The sequence below is a fragment of the Genypterus blacodes genome, unplaced genomic scaffold (assembly GCF_046128005.1).
Source record: "Genypterus blacodes isolate CSIRO-AG114 ecotype Tasmania unplaced genomic scaffold, CSIRO-AGI_Gbla_v1 ptg000067l_1, whole genome shotgun sequence".
Lineage (NCBI taxonomy): Eukaryota > Metazoa > Chordata > Actinopteri > Ophidiiformes > Ophidiidae > Genypterus > Genypterus blacodes.
Window position 1 is genome coordinate 5,539,716 of NW_027466879.1, and position 21,566 is coordinate 5,561,281.

The 21,566-nt window shown below is 43.6% G+C and overlaps 4 protein-coding genes, 1 long non-coding RNA gene and 2 other non-coding genes across 8 annotated transcripts in view; 3 read left to right on the top strand and 4 right to left on the bottom strand.

Moving 5' to 3' along the window:
- Positions 1-1,286: 1,286 nt before the first annotated feature.
- On the bottom strand, positions 1,287-7,226 carry ercc3 (excision repair cross-complementation group 3). The gene is made up of 15 exons (XM_076156208.1): positions 7,047-7,226; positions 6,662-6,858; positions 6,320-6,556; positions 6,181-6,230; positions 5,960-6,095; positions 5,691-5,861; positions 4,788-4,992; positions 4,389-4,703; positions 4,100-4,284; positions 3,699-3,901; positions 3,512-3,608; positions 2,889-3,006; positions 2,652-2,770; positions 1,961-2,110; positions 1,287-1,843 (listed from the first exon to the last, which is right to left on the bottom strand). The coding sequence occupies exons 1-15, from the start codon at positions 7,072-7,074 to the stop codon at positions 1,706-1,708; spliced, it is 2,349 nt and encodes a 782-aa protein (XP_076012323.1). The 5' UTR covers positions 7,075-7,226; the 3' UTR covers positions 1,287-1,705.
- A 536-nt stretch (positions 7,227-7,762) lies between these two features.
- Positions 7,763-10,470, top strand: gpalpp1 (GPALPP motifs containing 1). Its single transcript, XM_076155627.1, has 7 exons — positions 7,763-7,959; positions 8,212-8,341; positions 8,831-8,926; positions 9,018-9,282; positions 9,378-9,542; positions 9,662-9,763; positions 9,851-10,470. Exons 1-7 carry the CDS (start codon positions 7,875-7,877, stop codon positions 10,067-10,069), a joined length of 1,062 nt encoding a protein of 353 aa, XP_076011742.1. The 5' UTR covers positions 7,763-7,874; the 3' UTR covers positions 10,070-10,470.
- A 409-nt stretch (positions 10,471-10,879) lies between these two features.
- On the top strand, positions 10,880-15,316 carry gtf2f2a (general transcription factor IIF, polypeptide 2a). Its single transcript, XM_076155628.1, has 10 exons — positions 10,880-11,034; positions 11,414-11,487; positions 11,623-11,641; positions 11,740-11,875; positions 12,829-12,876; positions 13,513-13,594; positions 13,740-13,839; positions 14,153-14,296; positions 14,434-14,917; positions 14,958-15,316. The coding sequence occupies exons 1-9, from the start codon at positions 10,969-10,971 to the stop codon at positions 14,554-14,556; spliced, it is 792 nt and encodes a 263-aa protein (XP_076011743.1). The 5' UTR covers positions 10,880-10,968; the 3' UTR covers positions 14,557-14,917; positions 14,958-15,316.
- Positions 15,317-16,178: 862 nt separating this feature from the next.
- Positions 16,179-19,217, bottom strand: LOC143004608 (uncharacterized). Of its 2 annotated transcripts, XR_012963979.1 has the most exons (5): positions 19,136-19,217; positions 18,306-18,477; positions 17,913-18,006; positions 17,601-17,659; positions 16,960-17,517 (listed from the first exon to the last, which is right to left on the bottom strand). It is a non-coding gene; the product is annotated as an uncharacterized LOC143004608 (long non-coding RNA). The 2 variants fall into 2 exon arrangements; XR_012963978.1 differs by having other exon boundaries at positions 16,179-17,517; positions 17,913-18,477.
- Positions 17,743-17,875, bottom strand: LOC143005107 (small nucleolar RNA SNORA31). Its single transcript, XR_012964006.1, has one exon. It is a non-coding gene; the product is annotated as a small nucleolar RNA SNORA31 (small nucleolar RNA).
- Positions 18,102-18,235, bottom strand: LOC143005108 (small nucleolar RNA SNORA31). The gene has a single exon (XR_012964007.1). It is a non-coding gene; the product is annotated as a small nucleolar RNA SNORA31 (small nucleolar RNA).
- A 945-nt stretch (positions 19,218-20,162) lies between the features above and the next one.
- The window catches only part of LOC143004451 (protein TANC1-like), a 32,227-nt gene continuing 30,823 nt past the window's right edge, over positions 20,163-21,566 (top strand). Inside the window, exon 1 of the mRNA XM_076155316.1 lies at positions 20,163-20,235. Coding sequence (XP_076011431.1) covers positions 20,163-20,235 — 73 coding nt within the window. The remainder of the gene's footprint in view (positions 20,236-21,566) is intronic.

Here is a 21,566-nt window from a genome sequence, read left to right on the forward strand (position 1 = left end):
ACCGGCCAGTGGGCGTTTCTCCCCCCCAAAAAACTGTAGGGCTTCATTGTGATTTCATCAGGAAGGAGTGGATAACAACGTGCCAAAAAGAAGTTATGTCACACCAATCAATCAGCCAGGACCCCAACTACCCCCCCCCCCCCCCAAACACACACACATATACTGTTATATGTGCGTCCCTGTACTACAGGGTCGCACAGCTAGAATTATTCCTTTAAATTAAACAAAGTAAATCAGGCCTCCCATGCGTCTCACACACACACACACACACACACACACACACACACAGTTCACATACCACCAGGTGTTCATGCTTACTTGACTGCTCATTGAAAGTGATTTAGTGTTTAGTGTGTATGTAATATCTTATTGTGAAGTCAACAGTCTGCAGCTCGTAGGGGCAGGAGATGGATCAGTAACATTTGTCTTAAAGCTGGTAAACACTTTCAAACCATCAAAGTGTTGGATAATGGTTCAGAAATGAAATGAGACTGAGCTGATTATTCATTCCGTTCTCCTGTGGAGTTTGGCATTTGTTGTTAATGTTCAGCGGGGAGCCGGAACATGGGGGTTGGTTTAAAGTCTGTGCCTTTGATGTGTGTAAAGAAGTTTAATACCAAGCAAAAACATTTCTGGTGTGATTGTATACAACAAAAGTCACAGAACTCAATAACACGCCCTGCTGTCTTCCTCTTCCTCCGTCTCTTAATCCCTTTGGATGACACTGCGCTCCTCCAGTGAGCTCACTTCCTGTGATGCCAGCCTCCTTAGGAGCCAATGAGCCTCCAGTGTGCAGAGGAGACAAAGGAGGCTTGAGCCAGAGGAGCAGGCAGGCAGGGGGGAAGAGAGCGGTGCACGTTGTGTGTAGGAGCGTGGCTATAGGCAGAGGTGGGCTTTTTCCCACGCTCACTATTTTGGCAGCTTGCACAGGGCGCCCGGCTGTTCCCTTTGAAACAGCCACAAGTCTTCAAGCTGCAGCTTAAAGGGACCCCTCATCTCTCCATTTAACTTCCTTCAAATGCAGCCAGCGAGCCCCCCCTCCTTTCTTTACTCATTCATAAATGTGTGACTTGTCCACTCAACCACATGTATACAATGTGACACACTCAGAAAACACGCACACTATCTAACCTGTAAACAACAGTGACAAAGCACTTCACTGCCTCTCATAGATGTTTGAAGAAAACATGAATCCTCTCCTCTGGTGAAAACACAGAAAGTTTAATAGGAAAATTGGAAAACAAAGATATTAAACTAAGAGATCACACTACGTGGCAGATATCCAGTGAGGGTTGGAGTTGTGGGGTTCTAATTAGTAAATTACAGCAAAATCTACAAATGATGTGTAGACAAAAGTCTCATTTTACATTGTATCCGTGATTTTCACACAACTGGACACAGCTGTGTTTTTAGTGAAGCAACTGCTGACAGCAGATAAGACACAGAGTTACATCAGCCTCAGCCAGACCACAGACCAAAGAGCACCTTTGGGTGCTTTCATAAGTCCTCTAAAAGAGGACAGGAGCACCATCATCAACATCTCGATTCGGAGGGAAGCCACTTACATCATCGCTCGCTTCACATGACAGTCAATTTGTTCTCCAGACCTGCTGGACACCATCTTGTGGTTTGGTGACCTGGATATTAGCTCCAGTACACAAAGTTATCAAGTTACCGTAGATACAGAGTACCTCTTTAACCGCATCTACTTTCGGAAGCGCTTGAAGAGCGGGTGAATGTTCTTGCCCAGGAGAGCGGCTTTGCTGCCTCGGCTGTGATACTCCATGTACACGGCGTCGTCTGCACCCGACATGGAGCTCATGCTGCCTGCTTGCCTGGAGAACTGATTGGGAAACAAGAGAGCAACGTGTTGAGAGAAAGAACAATATGAAACAAAGAACACTGTCAGAGCTTCACTCGCTCTCTAGGTGGTAATGAAGGCATGGAGGAACGCTCTCACCTGTGGTCGTCCGCCCACCTCGCCTATCACCACCTCCTCCTCAGCATCCAGGTCTGAAGCAGCCAGGACCTTCTGAAGGAGCTGATGCTGATCATCCCTGGTGGAGAACATCAAGTCCTCCTCTTCCATACCTGCCAACTTAGTGATCACCTAAGAAGGAACACAACACAAAGTCAAGTGGACGGAAGCAGAAGCATCGATCATCACCTCACTTTCACTCTAGTTTGTATCAGTTATTTCTTTCATTGTTCACATTTTGCGTTACCTGACACTGTTTTGTTGTATTTATTCAACAGCAGCTTAGCGTCTTATTTCTTCAATCGAAACCAAATTATATTTGAGGTTCATCCTTTATTTGGTCCTCTTTGTTCAAAACAAAGAATGTATCTGGTTTGCTTTCAGCCCCTATTGGCCGCTGCCAGAATCACTCTCAGATTACCATGCGGGTGAGTCTCGTCCAACCAGACGGCATCGAATGAAACTTAAACGTCTTCGTATCAATTTAGTCAGGCTCCAATTTGTCTGGAGCTAAATTAACACTTCGTAGTTGATGAAAAATGAAACTAAATAAACTCTATCTCATAATCTCTCTCTCTGTGGGCAGATAGAACCTTATAATACGATACTTAAAAGTAAAACTAATGGTGAAAGTAGAACTAAATGAGTGTAGAACTAAGTCACTTGTGCGCACCTTAAAGCTGTAGCCCTGGTCCACCAGGAACCGCTGCCTCTTGGTGGAATAAGCCATTTCCTGGGTGTCTTGGGACACCAGTGAGTAGAAGTATGCGTTGTAATCCTCCGCCACCATTCCTAAACACACAGAGGTGCAGGAGGAATTACTTGTCTTTGTGCGTCGGCCGTATGTGAGGAAAAACTGAACAGAATGTCACAGAATGCGTTTTTGCTAAAGCTCCTAAGGTAGACAAACCTTTCTTGGCTCGTAACACTCTGCCGAGTCTCTGGGCTTCCTGTCGGCGAGAGCCACCGTGAGAGGAGATCTGGATCAGAACATTGGCTTCTGGCAAGTCAAAGGAGGTGTCTCCAACCTAAACAGGGCCAGAGGTACCAGGGAAATGCACAAACAAATAAGATAAACCCTAGAACCAGTTGTATCAAACATCACAAGTTCAAAGTGATGTCTTGCTGTAATGTTTCGGATTGGGAAAAATAACTGACTTCCAAGGGAAATACACCTTAGAGGAATCTGTCACCACACTGATTCCAAACAAAGACTATGTTTTAGCAGCTGTGCTCCACAATCTATGCTCGAAAAGTGTAAATATAAGATAACATTTTTAGTATAAAGAGCACAATATCATCCAGTACAATAGGATTACAGCGAACAATTAAATCTGATTTCTGACCTCACTTGAATGTAAACATTGCTAAACACAAAGCAACCAATGTAGCAGAAAAAAGGCGAGCCGAGACTGCTGTGCCTCCCACTGACCACAGGAGGGCAGAGAGGCCGGGGTTTAGATCTGAGAGGGTCTACAAGCCCAAAGTACTGAGAGTATTGAAAGAAGATCAACTCTTAATGGATGGGTTTACCTTGGAGATGAAGATGGTGTTGATCTTGGGGTTGTGTTTAAAGTTCTGTAAGATCTGCATACGTTCTCCCTGGGATGTGGGACCGTAGATGTAAGGCCTGACGAAGACGACGACAAAGGAGAGTGAAGCGACAAAAGCAAACGACACAGACGAGTGGTGAAGGTGCTCCTTCTACAAACCGACTTACTTGTTGAGGCGGATGGCGTATTCCTTCAAGGCAAAGACGTTGTCGGCAAAGACGATGATTTTGTCGTTGCGCCGCTCGTGGAAGCGAATGAGAAACTGGCAAGCGCGGAATTTATTTGGGTTCATGGTGTAGAGGAGGATACGCTTCTTGGTCTTGATGGCCACGTACTCTCTGTAGAACTCTGGAGACATCGGGCACCACACCTGAATGATACACACACACACACACACACAAGGTCTGTTGGTTTATGGAGCTCAAACAGCATCACTCCACGCTGCTGCCTTTAGCCATTAGGGACGTCATAACCCAAAACTAATCCTTACTAGAACTGCATTTTAACAAAACATCCAGACATTGCAGAATTTGAAATTCGAAGGGAACCTGAGTTTTCTTTGACTCACCTCGGCACACTGGACCTTAGCTATGTAGCCGTTGTTCTGCAGTTCCATCCAGTTGGCCTCAAACAGCTTGGGCCCAATCAGGAAGTTCAGATCTACAATCTTGTCGTCCTCTCTGACCAGCGTGGCGGTGAGGCCCAGCTTGCAGTGAGCCTGCACGATGGTCAGAACACGACGGAACATTTTGGCTACGGAGAAGCAGAGAGGATTTGTTATTTCGGCCGCCTGGGTTATTCCAACACAACAGGTCACAATACACTGCATGGTAAACTGCAGCACTACAGCGGCTCACCGGGGATGGTGTGCACCTCATCCAGGATAATGAGCCCCCACTCCTGGCTACGCATCCACTCCATGACCCGCTCGGCCTCCCAGGAGCGCTTGGTGGTGTGGCCCAGCATAGAGTAGGTGCTGATGGCCACGGAGCAGCCTATGGGCTTGTCCTTGGCGTCCGATGTGAAGCGGCAGATCTGAGAGTCATCGATGGTGGACCACATCTTAAACTGGGACTTCCACTGCTCCACCGACACGGAGGAGTTACCCAATACCAGGCATCGCTTCCGCACCGTGCAGGCAGCTGTGACGCCCACCAGAGACTTACCAGCTCCTGCAACGCAAAGGGGAGAGATCAGAGTTTGCCTGCATTGTCAGTTTCATCACACGATCACACAGACTGAACCAGTCGCCTCACCGCAGGGAAGCACGATGACGCCGGAGCGAGCACGGCCGTTCCCAAACATCTTGCGCAGGCTTTTCTCCTGATACGGCCTTAACACAGCGGTGGGCTTCAGGTCGATGTTGATGTCTGGGTTGACTGTATCGTTGCGAAAATCATATTCAGCAAGCAGAGGGTATTCAAGCTGGATGCAACGCTTCTGCACCTCCTCAATCATCTCCTACACAGAGAAGAGAGGGAGAAGGAGACAAGGAGTTTTAAAAAGGCCCTAAATACATTCATCTCTCCCACTACTATCATTTCCTAATGCAATTACAAAAATAAAAATGTAAATGAAAGACAAAGAGAAAGAGAAACGGTGCTCATTCATGATGTCATTACAAACTGTGACATCATTCACATTGTCATTATGGAGGGTGGTTCCATACATGATGTCGCTGATATCACACGAGCTCACACTGTCTGGTTTAAAGATAAACAAACCATTTACATCATGCAGAAGAAGAAGCGAGCGTTTCAAGAAATTGGATCGTGCCAACAAAGCTCCAGCAAACCTCAGGTAACGATGACCTCATGTTTAAACTTTGATTGATGGACAACATGAGGCTGGTTAGGGGGATTATAATGAGAGGCCGGTAAAACAGATTGGAGAGTGTGTGTGTCAGTTTGTTGTGTGTTTATTTGCCTTTGTCAGGCAGCAGTCGAGTCTCAGGCTGGCCTTTGACTGTAACCATTAACAAACTAGACTGAGCGAGTTGGTATCCACCTTCCTCTGCCTGTGTTTGCTCACAGCCATGCAGCTCCACACAAAAGAGTGTGAAAGTGTTCCGTGAGGAAGATGAGGGAAGCGAACCCCAACTACTAGTTTGTAGAAATCAACAAATCTAAACAACAAAACAAACGATGTCTGCCACAAACCTGTCGAATCTCAAACGACACAGTCTGAGTCTCCTCTTCCTCTTCTTCTTCTTTATCCATTTGCTCGTAGTAGCTGAAGATGTCCTCAGGAACCTGCTGAGTTGACGTTTGCCCTTCGGCAGGCTGCTGCGGTGTGGAAGTACCTCCCTTTTCCGAAAGGGACTTCAAAATCTAACATGGAGAGGCAAAGAGACATGCATCAGTCAGTCTGTCTGTCTGTGTGTGTCTGTGTGTGTCCGGTGGATGATTTAAACAGTGGACGGACGTACCGCTGACTTGCTGTGGACGACCTCAGTGATGAGCTCCGTGTCGGCACCATCAGCAGTGCGAAGGCGACATTCCCGGATCACGTTATCCTGCAGGAGGCGCTGTATTACCTCCGGGAAGGCACTCTCAACAAAATACCTGCAACAAAACAAGCAGCGCATTCAGAGATTGAGTGTTGGAAATGGAGAATGAGTGAGGCATTAATGTTGAAAATGGCTTTTACCTGTTGTGTTTGAGGACCAGCTTGACTTTGCCGTAGCTCACTGTACAGAGCTGAGAGGAGAAAGGTCAACAATCATTACACAACTCCAGCAACACTTCCCCCAGTCCCATCTTTCTCTATTCTCTCCCCTCACTCAAACCTTTATGAACTGCACGATACCATCCGGCACAGACGTCTTGCTGAGTTTCTGCAGGTACTCCACGATGTCAGAGGTCTGCAGCCCCACGCTGACAGCGGCGTACAGGGAGTAGGCCGTCAGCTTGTACTCGTGGATTTGTATGGGCCGGCACACCGGCTCTGCGATGGCCACCAAGAAGTCCTGGGCGTACTTATACACGGGGGAGAAGGCCTCCAGGAAGATGTGTCCGTCTGGTGCCTGGAGGGCGGGAGGATAGAAGAAGAAGATGAAGAAGAAGCATCAGTTAAGACCTTTGTTTTGGGGTCAAATGAGTGAATGGGGGTCCAGACTGTGGTGTCTTACCACCCAGAGGGGCCGAGAGGAGTGATCGTTCTTCAGCATCATCTGAGTACGGTAGTCTTTGGCTCCATACTCATCCAGTCTGACGCTGACCTCGTCCACCTGCTTCCCCGCAGCGGCAGGAATCTCCTGGGACTCACTGCCCCCCGCCTCTTCCTCATCATCCTCTTCTTCAAAGAAACGTTTCTTTGATTTCTTCTCTGTGGGTTGACAGTATAAGTCAGACACGTTCAATAATAAGAGAGGACAATATGAAACAATGTGCGTGACGTTATGGTATATTTTGCAGCTCAAAGTGTGTGAGAGAATGAATCTGTTCGTAGACTTTCTGCTGGGTTAGCTAACAGTTAGCTTGTTATCTACGTAGTATGAACATTATGCCACTCACCGCGTTCTGATTTGTCCCTTTTACCCATTTTACAAGACTAATGTGTAAACACGTCACAAATGTTCACCCCAATGAGATCTTCAGATATTCCGCAGACTTATATAGGTCTATCATGATCTATAAACACAACTGATGTACCCACATGACGCCAGAGGAGATTGGGAATGCTACTTCCGCTTGCAGCTGTCAAAATAAAGCTTAACCATAACAGACTTCTGTTTTCCGAAGTAGAGTTCAACTAACACCCAAAGAAAAACCGCAAATAATAAATCTGTTAAAAGAAGGATCAAAGTTGAGGAAAGTCTAGGATTGTATCAGTTTTCTTTCTCAAAATCCCCTCTTTTTCTTTTAAATCACATCGTCTTTTATGCAATTTGGAAAACTGATGATGGGATATATAGATAGAGTACATATTGATTACATAGTCATTAATTGATTGTATATTATTATGTCTTACTGAAAATACAAAGACATCCCAAATACATTTTGTTTTGAACAGTTAACTGTTTGAACACATCGATTACACATTTTATAATATTGTTAATTTGCTTTTGTTCACTTTACTTTTACTTTACTTTTATGCTCACTGATTATATAAGGCATAATATTTTAGGAAAATATTTATTTTATCGCCGCTTACCTCTAATTTTTGTTTCTGATTAGCTGGACGAAAACAGAACACGTGACCAAAAACCTCAGTCTTTACTTCCTGCGTCAAAGGTTAAAGGATCCGAGGATTTTTCACACACAAATGTTTTTTTAGTTTGGCCTTGGATTGAGCAGAAATACTTAAATATTTAATTTTAACTAATTCATCAGTGGCAAATAATGTCGTCGGATGAACTTATCGGACCTGCGCTACCTCCGAAGTTCACAGGATCCAGTGAGGAAGACTCCGACCAGGATGATGGGTGTAAGTAGCAGTCTGATCGCTCAGCTGTGATCGAAATTCATAATAAAACACAACAATTATTTAGCTCAAAGAATTCAGTCATTGGCCATCATCATTATTATCATCATCTATTTTCAAAGTAGTACCCACCCTTAGTTAAGAGTACACAACAAATTGTTTTCTATATTAATTATTGTCACTGATTTATGACTTTGTTTCTTGTTTTAGCCGCTGTTTAATTTAAAAGTTATGTTTCTTCTCGGTCTCTGTTAGTCGCTGGACCTGCTCTGCCTCCAGGTTATAAACGGAGAGAACCATCGAGCTCTTCAGAGGACAGTGAACGCGACGTGGTGATCAAAAGAGCCAAGACGAAGCACAGCAGTGGAGAACCATCTGCACAGGAGTGAGTTCATGCATCTGGAAGGGACAGAAATGCACAACCCAGATACCAAAATGTGACAAACAGAAAAATGTGATGAGATATTAAGTTTCATGTTTATAGAAAAAAGAAATCAGCAATAACATAGAATTAGAACAGAGAAACAAAGAGTTAAAGGCACCGTATCAGCCAGAAACAGACCAAGCGTGACATGAACAACTATTTAATAATTTGGAGTGACAACTGCTCAAAGGAGGTAATTTACAGATTAACAACAAGGAATTATATTACCAGTTATTCATATTTACAGGTAAAAACAGAACAGAACCTGAAGTAAGATTCAGAAGAGTTTGATAAATACCTTAGAAATGTATGCACTGCAATTTGCTTTGCATTATTACTAAAGTGATCAATCTAAGCACCAGCACATAATATCAGCATTCTGATTGTCCAGTTCGGCTCTAAAAACAGAGAATAATCTGAAACTGAAATGTGAATATTTCTTTCAAACAGTGGAAAGAACACAAAGGTATCAAAAGATGAAGACGATGGCTTCTTTGGTCCGGCTTTGCCCCCAGGATTTAAGAAACAACAGAGTTCACCCGAGAGGTAATTCAACTATTTCAAGTGAACTATCCGAAGCCTAACGGTGGTGGGTAACGGGTTAAGGTCTTAATTTAAACTCTGTGTCCCTCCCCAGGCCGCCTGTGCTGGGCCCGGCCTTACCTCCTGGGTTTCGCCGAGCGGTGGACAATGATGACAGCGCTGATAGTGAAGATGAAGAGGATGAAGATGGTTTCCCAGGGCCGGCTCTGCCCCCAGGCTATCAGGCTGAACCCTCCAGCGGTGATGAGGAAGATGAGGATGTGATAGGACCCATGCCAACCAAAGGGCCCATTCAGGACTCTGTGGCTCTGGACTTTGAGCGCAGGGCCAAAAGGATGAAAGACAAACTCACACAAGAGGTGAGTTCATGACCTAGATTTGTTTCTCTTAATATAGTGTTGTGTTCATCTGTGGTGTCAGTGTATGAGCCTGTGTGTGTGTGTGTGTGTTTTAGGAAGCTCCTGAGTTGGTTGGCAGAGAAACGTGGATGACAGAGCTCCCACCAGAACTTCAGCACATTGGTTTGGGGGCTCGCACTTTCAAGAAGAAGTCAGGTCCAGAAAACAAAGACCGCTCCATGTGGACGGATACACCTGCTGACAGGGAGCGCAAGGCCAGGGTAGGATGAGCTCATAATGAAGAAATAACTGTCTCTTTTCTTAGCCACAGGGATTTGTAATAATTATGTAGCCTCTAATGTTCTCTCTTTTCTTTTATCGGTCTATTCCTGGCTAATAGGACCGCGCTGAGGGAAAGAAGAAGGGTGAGACGGAGAAAGAAAGCGTCCCACAAATGTCTCACAAGGACGTGGACATGGCAGAGAAAGTGTCTAAATATAATGTAAGTGCTTCAATACAGTAATGTGAAAGTTTATTCCAGTCCCTTCACTTCAGGGATTAAATTCCACCATTCGATCCTTTCTGTCAGGAGTCCAAACGTGCGGAATCGCTGATGAAGTTGCACACAAAGAAGATAAAGGAGAAAGCCAAGGAGAAGTCCAACGAGCCGGTGGAGAGGAGGGCGTTTGACCGAGACGCCGACCTGCAGGTGAACCGCTTTGACGAAGCTCAGAAGCAGCGGCTGTTGAAGAAATCTCAAGAACTGAACACGCGCTTCTCCCACAGCAAGGACCGGATGTTTCTGTAAGGATCTGAAACAGGGAGGAGAAACCTTCTGGAACCTTCAGACAGCCAGTTTCTATCAGATATGCTCATGTATTTCAGGGATTATGCTGTGAAATATGATGATTCAGGCTCCTGTTAGGTTGTCCATCATGATTCCTGATATGAAACCGTCTCGCGATTGATTTTCAATGCTAGATTATTAATGATTTATCACAGCTTCACAGACTATACAAAGGTTTTATACGGGATTGTTGACAGCACATCTGGCTCATTGAACAGCATTAGCATTGAATAAGTGAATTAGGTAGTGATTTATTCTGATTTACTCTAAGTGTATGTTTCACTGCACCGATTCCCTGTAGGTTTGTGATGCATCTTTTGCTTATTTGTGTTTTTATAATGGATTAAAAGTCTTTTTTTATACTTCTTGTCTTTGTATTAATGTGTTATGAAGTTATGTGTCCGGCCTAAGTTGATGGTGTCATTCATGTGTGAAATTAGGGCACAGCTGGTTAATGACAATCACATTGATTAGACGTTATCATTGTAGTAGGTTAGTGACATCACTTTGCGAGTCTGTCATCACTTAAATTGGAATTATGACACCACTTTTGTTTGCTTAAGTATCAAACAGTGCTGAGACTGTTCAACTGGGTCGCCAAACAAAATACCTCGAAGAAGATGATTATGTAAGACACTGGAGTCATTCTGTCTGTGCGAGCCATAGATCTATCTCTTAATAAAACAATAAATTTATCAATCCTCGCTGAGTGTCGTTTTAAAAGGTTTTTATACTATTTTCAACACAAGGGATTACGATTGCTTCATTTGAGCCCACGGAGCCACCGTACTCAGTATATCTTCAACGCATGCGTCTGTCGGCTCCGTAGATAAACCAGTCTGAAGCTTTATTTTTATAAAATGTCCGAAAAGGGAGAAGTCGACCTAACTGGAGCCAAGCAGAGCACCGGTGTGTGGCTCGTTAAGGTGCGTACATGTGTGTGTAACAGTACAGCTGGTTTGGGACGGTGCCATCCAATCATCCAGCTAACAATGCTAACACCAGCTAGTTCCTCACTGCTTTTGTGAATGAAACAGTTCGTTGCTATATTGAACTAGATATTCTAAGTTGAATATAATATTTACAGTGATCGCTTATTAATTGGTCTGTGAAGTAATATTTTAGGAAGTTAAAAGCCTCGCAAACACTACATATTTGGGGTAAATCAGACTTAAGTTGGCTTTGTTATTGTCTTGTTTTCTTTTCGCCTTTCTTAGGAAGTCCCCTGCTTCTCTTTCCCTCCTTTAAAATACATTTGTAAAATCAGTTTCAGCGCAGTATGAACATAATTAAACTGACTTACAGGTTCCCAAGTATCTGGCTCAACAATGGACGAAGTCAACCGGCAGAGGCGAAGTCGGGAAGCTGCGAATCTGCAAGTAAGACGACACTGTCTCTGACTCTGTCCCACATTGAATGCATTTCTCTGACTCTGTCCCACACTGATGTTTATAAGGGGAAGGGAGTCAAAACAAAGAGATCTTCCTCATTCATTCTGTCTCTGTGTCTTTCAGGAATCAAGGCAAAGCAGAGGTGGGTGACTGATGACTTAACTGTCTTTATCTTCAACACACACAAGGTTACATGTAACACACACGCCATCATCTCTGCCTTACACTGCTGTCGTCCAGGTCTCCTTCACTTTGAATGAAGAGTTGACTGCGATCGAGGGAGGCGATAAAACGGTGCGTGCGCCTCGAGACCACCCGTTCACCATGCAGACGGTGGGAGGTCAGACTCTGACCGTCTTCACTGAGACAGCAGCAGGTGAGCGTCCGTCTTCTGTCTGTCTTCTTCCCTGTCTGTCTGTCTTCTCTATTTGGGAGGAAAGACGAGATGTCTGGATCCCCTGATGTGTGTTGGTCCTCATGTATTAGTTGCTTGTTGCTGTGTGATGTGTGTTTGTAGAACAGTGCATAGGTAAGTGTGCTGTGTGTGGGTGTGTTGGAGGAGCTCAGCCTGCTCCTGGTGTGCAGCCCGCTGGCTTCGCTCCGTCTTTCCTCTGCTCTTGTTGGTGTGAAACAGCTTTCCCCTGGAAGTATGAATCTATAAGAGAAAAAGTGTGTGTGTGTGTGTGTGTGTGTGTGTGTGTGTGTGTGTGTGTGTGTGTGTGTGTGTGTGTGTGTGGCGTCAAACTTAACCTCCACACAAATCATTGCTTCCTGTGGCGTTTGTGTGATTTGAGCATGGGTGTGTGTTTGGTTTGCGTTTCTGCAGCCTTGTTTGCCCGCCGACTGAGATCCTGGTGGTGTGTTGTTGTTGTTGTTGTTGTTGCTGCTGCTGGTGAGCTGCTTTGTGCTGCTGTGCTGTATGCAGGTGTCCTGGGCTTCACGCTTACAGAGTTTCTAACCTCCATTAAGACGCAAAACAAGCAAGAGCTCAGCCTGATATGAAGGCAAATCTTTTAGTAAACACAAGTTAAGTACAGAAAAGTGAAAGAGAGCCACTCGTTCTCAGTAAAGTCTGTCTACCCATAAGAATTAATTACAGTATTAGTGCCGCCCTGCTGTGTGTGTGTGTGTGTATGTGTCTGCTGGCTTGTTTTTGGGAGGCTCGTAATCCAGATCCTAGCTGGAAGCTCTCTGTCATTCACTATTCTTGTGTGCGTCTAAACCATATGGGTGTGGTTCTTACTATGCGACCCCCCCCTCCCCCCTTCCTCCGTCTTCCATTCCCTATATTTTCATGTTTACCATCCCTCCCTCCCTCCCTCCCTGTAGGCCAATCAGAGGAGAGATCTGATGGCAGCAGCTCAGGGACGGGTCCAGGTGAGTCCTCCGTATCTGTCGCCAGCCAGTCACAGAGCTAATCACTGGGAATCTGACAGAGTGAGGGAGGGAAGAGCCTTCACATCCATTCACATGCATTAGGGGATTCACACATCTAATGGCACCCCAAGCCTTACACACATGTAGGAGAGGCCCCTGTGTAGGAAAGTGTCACTGGCCATGACGGCTCTATGTGAAGCGTGTCGGTGGTGATGGAGGCTATGCTGTTCGTGTGGAAGATGTCCAGCTTTGGGGGCCGCACATACAGTCAGGGTGAATCGATATGAAAGGGGAGGCGTCACTGGTTTAGGAGGAGAGAGAAGAGAAGAGAAAGTTGATTACTGTACATTTTTATAACCATTAACAAAAAGGGAAATGTATCGATGAGTTTAAAGTAGAATGAACTGATCAAAGCTGCTCATATTCAACCTTTGACATGGATCAGATGGTGTTGAGCGCCTGTGAGAGAGTTTCCTGATCCTAAACATTGAACTGGATTATATATACTGGGTTTTGTTGTCTTGCCTCCTCCGTTACACACATTCAGCCACACACACCCCTCCCTTCACATGAAGTAAGCACACGGTGCAAACACGCGGGGAACACACTGAAGGCTCCGTTGCCTCTCCTCCTCAGATAAGCTGGCCCTGGAGGGAGTGGTGGTGCAGAGAGCTGAGTGCAGACCAGCTGTCAGCGAGAACTACATGAGACTGAAGAAGTGAGTCAAAGGCAGTGTCACACACATGCCTACACACTGTGACTCAAGTCTCAGATGTGTTAATGTAACGGAATGTTACTTAAACTGCAGGTATTTTTTATATGTAGTTAATTGAAGTGGTAAATTGATTGTCATCACTTGACAGGTTACAAATTGAGGAGTTGTCCAAGCCCGTCAGGTTGTCACGACAGCTGGACAAGCCTGTCACCAACAACTACAAGCCTGTAGCCAACCATGCTTACAACGTGAGTCCATCCCACACACACACACACACACACACACACACACACACACACACACACACACACACACACACACACACACACACACACACACACACACACACACACACACACACACACACACACACACACACACACACACACACACACACACACACACACACACACACACACACGACTGCCAGGCCTCATTAAAGCCTCACTGCTGTCAATTCTGTTTAAGAAATCTTGTGCACTACTCAGGCAGTAATGTCTGTTTACTGATGTGATGACTGAAGTGTGTGTGTGTGTGTGTGTGTTTACCTTTACTCCGCAGCTGGAATATGAGAAGAAAAAGAAGGAGGAAGGCAAGAGGGCGAGAGCCGACAAGCAGCAAGTGTTGGACATGTTGTTCTCGGCGTTTGAGAAGCATCAGTATTATAACATCAAGGACCTGGTGGAGATCACCAAGCAGCCTGTGGTGAGGACGACACGGCAACAAGCGTGTTACTGAACCAGCAAGACAACAACGCACCTTTTAAGGAGAGGTCATAATGTAACGTAGCACATGTTACACTTTAACTCCTTCGTTACTAATGTTCCCTTTTCCTTTCTTAGGGTTACTTGAAGGAAATCCTGCACGACATCAGCATCTACAATGTGAAAGGAACGCACAAGAACACGTGGGAGCTGAAGCCAGAGTACAGACATTACTCAGGAGAGGACAAGGTGGACGAGTAGCTTCTGATGCCATCAAGAGTGATGCACCGCCACCACCACCACCTCGTGTCACTGGGCTCTCTCTCTCTCTCTCTCTCTCTCTCTCTCTCTCTCTCTCTCTCTCTGCTTCACCCTGACCAGGCCTTGCTTGGACCTTTTGAGTTTACGAGTTTGACTTTTGAAGCGATTTACTTGCATCAAGCTCGGCAGATGATAGGGTCACACACACAAGGCCAGATCTTTTGAAAATAGTTTTTTGTAGATTTGCCTTGTAGTGTATAGAGGCAGAGCAGGATGCAGGGGAGGAGCCTAAGCTTTGACTCTGAAGGGAGCGTTATATCCTCTGATATGATGTCCGTCACAGCTCTGGCACACCCTCAACGTAAAATCCCCCATCTTAGAATAGTTGTTTTGTTCCTAAGATGGCATTTTAGGAGGAGAAACATGTCCATTACTGATCGTTTATCTCCACTGGTTGTTTAAATCACATGCAATTCTGTGGGAAAGGTTTTGGTTTGAGGACAACTTTTCAACTGTCCACTTTTTCCATGTACATCAGAAGTTAAGCTCCAGGTCCCAAATGTCTTCAGGTCTTACTGTTTTACTTTACATTGTAGATATTCTTTGATGAGACATTTCAGCTCCTGCTCAGTTAGAACTGTGATTTTGATGGCCACATTGCTGTAAACAGATCAGTTTGTGCTTCAGGCACTAACATCCTCATGTTTTTCAATGTATTGATTTGTTTCAAGTTATTTTAATAAAATGTCACTGTTGTTAAGCCTTGTACTTTATGTTGAACACAACACACACATTCTGTCATTATGCAAAAGACAAACCGCTTCAACTAGAACTGCATTTCCTGAAGAAAATACTTGCTGGAAGTTTTTTCCCAAAAGTGTCTGGAAGATGTTTGACCTGGTGTCTGTACCTGAAAGCATGAAGACCGGAAGGAAATTTGAATGCATTTCAATAGGGAATGCAAGCAATCACAGGAATTATTGATATTATAGAGACGTACACAGAGACCCACATCCTCCAGCTGAGTACAGTAACCAAGCATGGACTTCCCGTGGTGCTCATTACTTACTATAACATCCAGGTGTTTACTCCACAATTATAAACTTATTGTTTAAACCTAAAATGGTTTTAATGTTCTCTCCCTTTAATAGTTATCAGTCAGAGGTTAATAATTTGAATTGTGTAACAGTCCAGTACATGTCACTTTAATACATTACTGTAAGTTTTACCGTACATAGACCAGGGAAATGTTTGTTCTCTCATTATTGCTTCAGTTTGTTTTCACTTTAAGTTTTGGCTTATTGGGAAATTGACATTTTGTTAAAAGATGAAGTGGATCCCTGTTTAGATTCTTGCTGTGTGCGACCTGCCCTAAGCAGTCTATTTGAAACATTCATATGTTACTTGTGTGCTCATTGTCACCATAGTAGCCCTTGTGAGTTGCTCAGTTAATGGTGTTGTAGTATAATACCATTTCCATGCCATATTGCTGGGTCTCATGCTTCTTTGATGGCTTTATCAAAATATGCTCAGTATTTCATTTATTAAGTTTTCAGTTAATACTGTCGGGCTACAGAAGCACAAACATCACAATAATCCTTTTTCCCCAACTCTCTAAATGATAGACAAAGCATGACTATAAATTATTGCTAGAATTTATTCAAAAGTAGTGTATTGTACACTTTTATTTCAAAGTACTGCAATATGAACAAAAGAGCAATAACATTTGGGTGCAAACACTAAAGTAAATAAATTGTTTTAAGTTTGTGTTGAACAAATTCCAAGTTTGGGATCAATAAAGTATATCTACTTATATATCTATTACTTTTTCTGATTGTTCCGTTAATGCTCTGTAAACAATTGGTAAATTAGTTGAAGTAGTTGATGTTAACATTAAGTTGTAGCTATTTAAAGTAAAATTGTTAAAATAGCTGGAGGCACCATAAGGAAGAATGTGCAAGCTGTGAATAAGATCCTTGCTTGCCACATGATACTTGAATTAACATCTGCTCCCTCACCAAAAAAGCCCAGCAGAGGATGTCCTTCCTTCCTAAGACAATGATGGTGCTCTTCTACTCTTCCATCATTGAGTCCATCCTTACCTCCATCACAATGTGGTTCGCACACAAGTGAAATACTAATTTTTGAAACTGGCCTTTTTTTTTGTTTTTTTTTCTCTAAACAGACTGCATAGAGCAGGTCACAGTAAGAAGCTTAACAGTAATACACTTCAACAAAATGCCAATTTCCCAATAAGCCAAAACTAAAAGTTTAAATTGATGGACGGATCCAAACTGAAGCAAAACCAGGAAACAAAAGTTTACCTGGTCATTGTACAGTTACACACTTAATGCATTAGTGACATGTACTGGACTACTACACAATTCAATGTATTTACCTCAGACTGATAACTTAAATTTAGAGAACATTCAAACCACTTTAGATTTATACAATAAGTTTATAATTGTGGACTCAACACATTTGTTTATTTTCATACTGCACTTGTATTCCATTTTCTTTTATGCTTAGTACTTTGCACAAAATTCAATTTCAATGTACAGTTTGACTGTTTTATTGTGCAAATGACAAATTTGAAACAAGTTCAACCACATGAGGAAAATAAAATGGTCTAAATCCCATTACAATGACTGTTAAAAAGACTTAAAATTGCTGGTCATAGTTTTCTTTTCAAGCTTACAATTCACTGCTGGCAGCGCCACCTCAGTGGTGACCTGCTGGAAAGAGGTTGTTGACCTTGCTATGGATTTGGTACAGTGGAATGCTGCAGATATCACATGAAATGCACAAACAGCAGCTAAATTAAGGTCAGACTCATACAGATACATTAAGGGCAGGGCCTTAGAGAGGCACTGAGAACGTTATGGTGAGACTGTAGTGTCCAGTCTAGCAGCGACTCAGGGAGCTGTTCTGATGTGCTGCCCAGCAGACGCCTCGCCAAATCTGAAAGAGACAAACACAGGTCAGCACTATGCTTCTTCAGAGCTTTGCTGAAACATGTAAAGCGTTGTCAGGACGATGTTCACCTGTGGGCAGTAGAAGTATGGTCCAATTGGGAGACTGCAGCTGGAACCTTTGTTGGAACCTGCAACAAAATGAAACATTTACACAGATGTAATGAATTAATCCTGCAACGCAAGTGTGACCTCAGGACAGAAGTGATGTGTGAAATGTATTCCTCGATTCAATCAGGTCTGCAATGGAAGAGAGCAGCCAGAAAGTGCAGGGAAGGATCAGTGTAGCATCACTATGCAAACACAGAAGCCATGGAATCTTGCTTCTGGTCTATCAGTGGATGCAATGAGAGTCATACACCAACAAGACAAAGACAAACTCACCAGCAACGCATCCCATCTGACCGAGACTGGATCCATTTGTTACATTGCTGCAACTAATCCTCCGCTCTCTGGTTTCCCCTTAAGAACATTGATCCTGAAAGGGAAACAGGTCCAGCAATTAGGTTTTTTGAAACATATTATCCTTTTGAGGTGTGAAGGAAGGCAGTTTAGACATAAACCATTGGTTTTATTTATCATCCCCGATTCAATCCAAGTCGCCATGGTAAAGGCGGGCAGAAAGCGCAGGGATATTTGATTTTGCATCTGAATTAATAAAACCCAGCTTATCTCACAGCAGAGAGGCCAGGCTGTCAAAGATGCACCATGTGACCTCACGACGAGGCTTCCATCAGGAGGGGAATAATAAAGCACACTTCTGCCATCTATACCTACATTTAGATGGGTTGCAAATGCAGTCTCATCAGCTACTTTCTTGCAGAGTTAAGCCAGACACTGCATTGACAGCGTGAGAAGAATCAGAACCATCATCCTGCTCTACTGATGATGGACCGCTGTCATCCTCAGTCTGGCTCATGCAGGAATCCAACCGTATGGCTCTTATCACCTACAGAGAAAGAGCAGGACACACATCAAGTTATTTTCAAGTACTGAGTCTATGTGACTCGGTTAACCTCGACTGAATAATAAGAGTCAGCCAATGCATTTATAGGCAGGTTTAACTATTATTGCAATGCTGAATGTGTGTTTGAGAGTTATTTGTGATGGTGATACTAGAGCGAAGAGAAACAATGACCAACTTCAGATACATAGTTTCTTCTGTATGAAACAAACATTTACTTCTACAAACCGTGATTGATAGAATGTCTTTAATTGAACGCACAGTAACGTCGTAGCATTGTGGCTAATGCGCCTCTGAGAGCATGGCGGCCACGCATTTCCGGCGTCGTGTCATGCTAACCAGTTCACAAACCACAGCAAAAAACTTTAACAGAACGATAATAGTTCCCAGTTACACCAACATGGATCATTTGACGACTTCCCCGCTAAGTTCTGCCTTAACGTGAACAGTAAAGCGGGCTCATTCACCACGCAGACACGCGCCATCATGGCTGCAAAACCCAGCACACGTGGTCACAAGTAGAAACTTGAGTTTAAAACGGCATTTCTGCTATTGAATTGGTTGGCAGCCTTCGAAGTAACAAATACAAGTATAGCTATAAACAAAAAACAGGTTTCAGTTTGTAAGTGGACGGAGACCTTACCTCCCATTGCTGCTACTTGTGAAGAGGGGGAAGATGCCAAGACTCTCGGTTAAGTAGCCGGTCGTTGTGACTCTTCTTCGCGTGGCTGACAGGTGCAGGGAAAACGACTTGCGCTCCCTGGTGGTCACTGTTGGTAAAATGACCAAAACGTACCAGAATAATCACGACTCCGATTCATTTCCTCAAATAGTTATGTGTTATTTTAGATAGTTATTTAAAAAACACAGCTGCATGAAGTTTGATGATCTGGTCCAAATTATTATTTTTTTTATGTTCTGACACTTCTTCATAAAAAACGGCCCTCGATATTTCCTATTTGCAAAAACATTTTGGAGTGAATTTGATTAATGAACAAATAATATGAAATTTAAAGGGAAAATATAATTATCGGTATTAATCTGTACTTCCTGTAGTAGCAGCAATCATCATCAGTGTGTGGAACTAAAAAGAAACAAAGCAGATTGACAAAAGAACTTCGCAAGGGTGAATCAAAACCAGAATAAATCCGGAAAAAAAATTTTAAATTTGTAATCAAATACACATTCAACTGAAAGCTATTCGTGCTGGTCTAACTATGATAAGTCACAGTGTGCGCGGTCACGCGTGTGAACGTGTGCGAGCCTGGTTCCTCCTCCTCCTCCTCCTTCTCTGTGAGCATCCAGAATTGACAGAGCAGGTCGATACTTCTTAATTGGATCGAGAGAATTACAATTATCCTGACCAGCTTTATGGATTTCTGTGTAAACATGCAGGCATCAAAGAAGACTTAAGGACAGGTAAGGAGAGGCTTTGATTCAGAGTAATCACTTTAAAAAAAAACATTCCTGTACATTGGATTGTTATATGGATTAACTACAAAGACAGATGCTGTTTGACAGATGCTGTCATGACGCAGCAATGAAACCTGTTCCTCCAAAAGCAGAATCCCAATCAGCAGGGGAGGTGCTGCATTCAAGTTCCTCAGAGCTCCTAATTGCGATTAACATTTGCTTTGTATTCCACAGAGGCAACAGAGATCGAAGCAGCGATGTTCAGAGCTGTGTTTGGAAAGAGGGATGGAGGAGGGAAGAAAGGAGAGAAAAAGAGAGAAAGATGTCCAGGTGAGTACAAAACCATATCAGATCTAAACTGTGGCATATGAGTGGAATAATAAAGTGAACATTGCACACAGAGGCAGTAAACAGAGACACTCATCTGAGCAGCAGGGGGGGGACACAGATTACTTTGATGACTAATGTACGCTGGGATCGTGTTTGTTTGGTTGAAGACAGCAGGTCTAACATTATTTTAGATCTTCCTCTTCTTCTTCTCTTCTCTAGGGTGGTTTAAGTAGAGCCCATTCAATTAGCCTCATTCATCAGTGTGTCTCATCCGTCTGCAGTGTCCCGCTGCTTGCATTCAAAGTGTGTCAGGTGAAGTTAGACTAGGTTAGGCAAACATCCCGACCTACTTAAAACTCATTGAATTCCAGCTGAAATATTTAATTAGCAATCGAACTGTGGTACTTCTGGTATGATGCTGTATGTTTGTTATGTCCCTGCTGCATATAGGATGGAACCTGAAATATAAACCAGACGGGAAGTGATGGGAACATTTTCACAGTGTGTCCTCTCGCAGTACAGTAGAATAATCCTGCACTTGAAGAGAGCGACCAACATACAGCCCAGTATTAGAGAAGCATGTTGCTCATTAATATTTCACAATGTGCTGCTCTCTATTGCAAGAACAGAGAGGAAGACAGAGAACTGTGTCACTCTCATTAAATCATGTCACGTCTGCAGTGCATTGGGAGAGACGGCGGTCATATGAAGAGATATCAATGCTGCTTTCTTAAAAGCTCAGCATGAACCTGGGTGTTGTGCTCCCTGAACACATGCAGGGTTCACTCGGCTTGGAAAAGGCATGGATGGTGTATCTTTAATTTGCTTGATAAGAATAAGAATGTTGGAGTAATAAATGATAAAACAAGGAAGCAGAAAAGCGTCAAAAAAGCATTCAAATTGAGACGGAGAGAAAATCAAGGCAATAGATAATTAAATCAAATAAGAGAAATGATTTGATATTTTAATAAAAGGCTGTGACAGATTGGATAGAGTTTTTAAGATCACACAGTCAAATTGTGATTGGTAATTGAAGTGTGTGTACTTGAAGGCACCACGCTGAATGATCACGTGAAGCCCGCACACCAAAATGATTGCAATATTGAAACGTAGCCTCATTGTTGAGAGTGATCTCATTCCCTTAAATAGATGTTCTGACATTGCCAACTTTCCATTACCTCATTCATAGTCACTCCGCCAAGACAAGATGCTCGCTCACTCAGTCATCTGTGAGACATATTTAATGCTGCTCCCTGTGTGTGATTTGTTAAAGCTGACACACACACAAGCACAAACACCAACACCAAATCTGCCCAGTGCTGTTTAATGCT

Coding starts and splice junctions, on each gene's coding strand:
- ercc3 (XM_076156208.1), bottom strand. CDS start 7,074: ATGGGTAAAAGGGACAAATCAGAACGCG. Junction 5,862..5,959: donor TCGTCCACAGCAAGTCAGCG/GTACGTCCGTCC, acceptor TCTCCATGTTAG/ATTTTGAAGTCCCTTTCGGA. Junction 4,993..5,690: donor TGTCGTTTGAGATTCGACAG/GTTTGTGGCAGA, acceptor TTCTCTGTGTAG/GAGATGATTGAGGAGGTGCA.
- gpalpp1 (XM_076155627.1), top strand. CDS start 7,875: ATGTCGTCGGATGAACTTATCGGACCTGCGCTACCTCCGAAGTTCACA. Junction 7,960..8,211: donor CTCCGACCAGGATGATGGGT/GTAAGTAGCAGT, acceptor GGTCTCTGTTAG/TCGCTGGACCTGCTCTGCCT. Junction 9,543..9,661: donor ACAGGGAGCGCAAGGCCAGG/GTAGGATGAGCT, acceptor CCTGGCTAATAG/GACCGCGCTGAGGGAAAGAA.
- gtf2f2a (XM_076155628.1), top strand. CDS start 10,969: ATGTCCGAAAAGGGAGAAGTCGACCTAACTGGAGCCAAGCAGAGCACC. Junction 11,035..11,413: donor CCGGTGTGTGGCTCGTTAAG/GTGCGTACATGT, acceptor ACTGACTTACAG/GTTCCCAAGTATCTGGCTCA. Junction 14,297..14,433: donor AGATCACCAAGCAGCCTGTG/GTGAGGACGACA, acceptor TTCCTTTCTTAG/GGTTACTTGAAGGAAATCCT.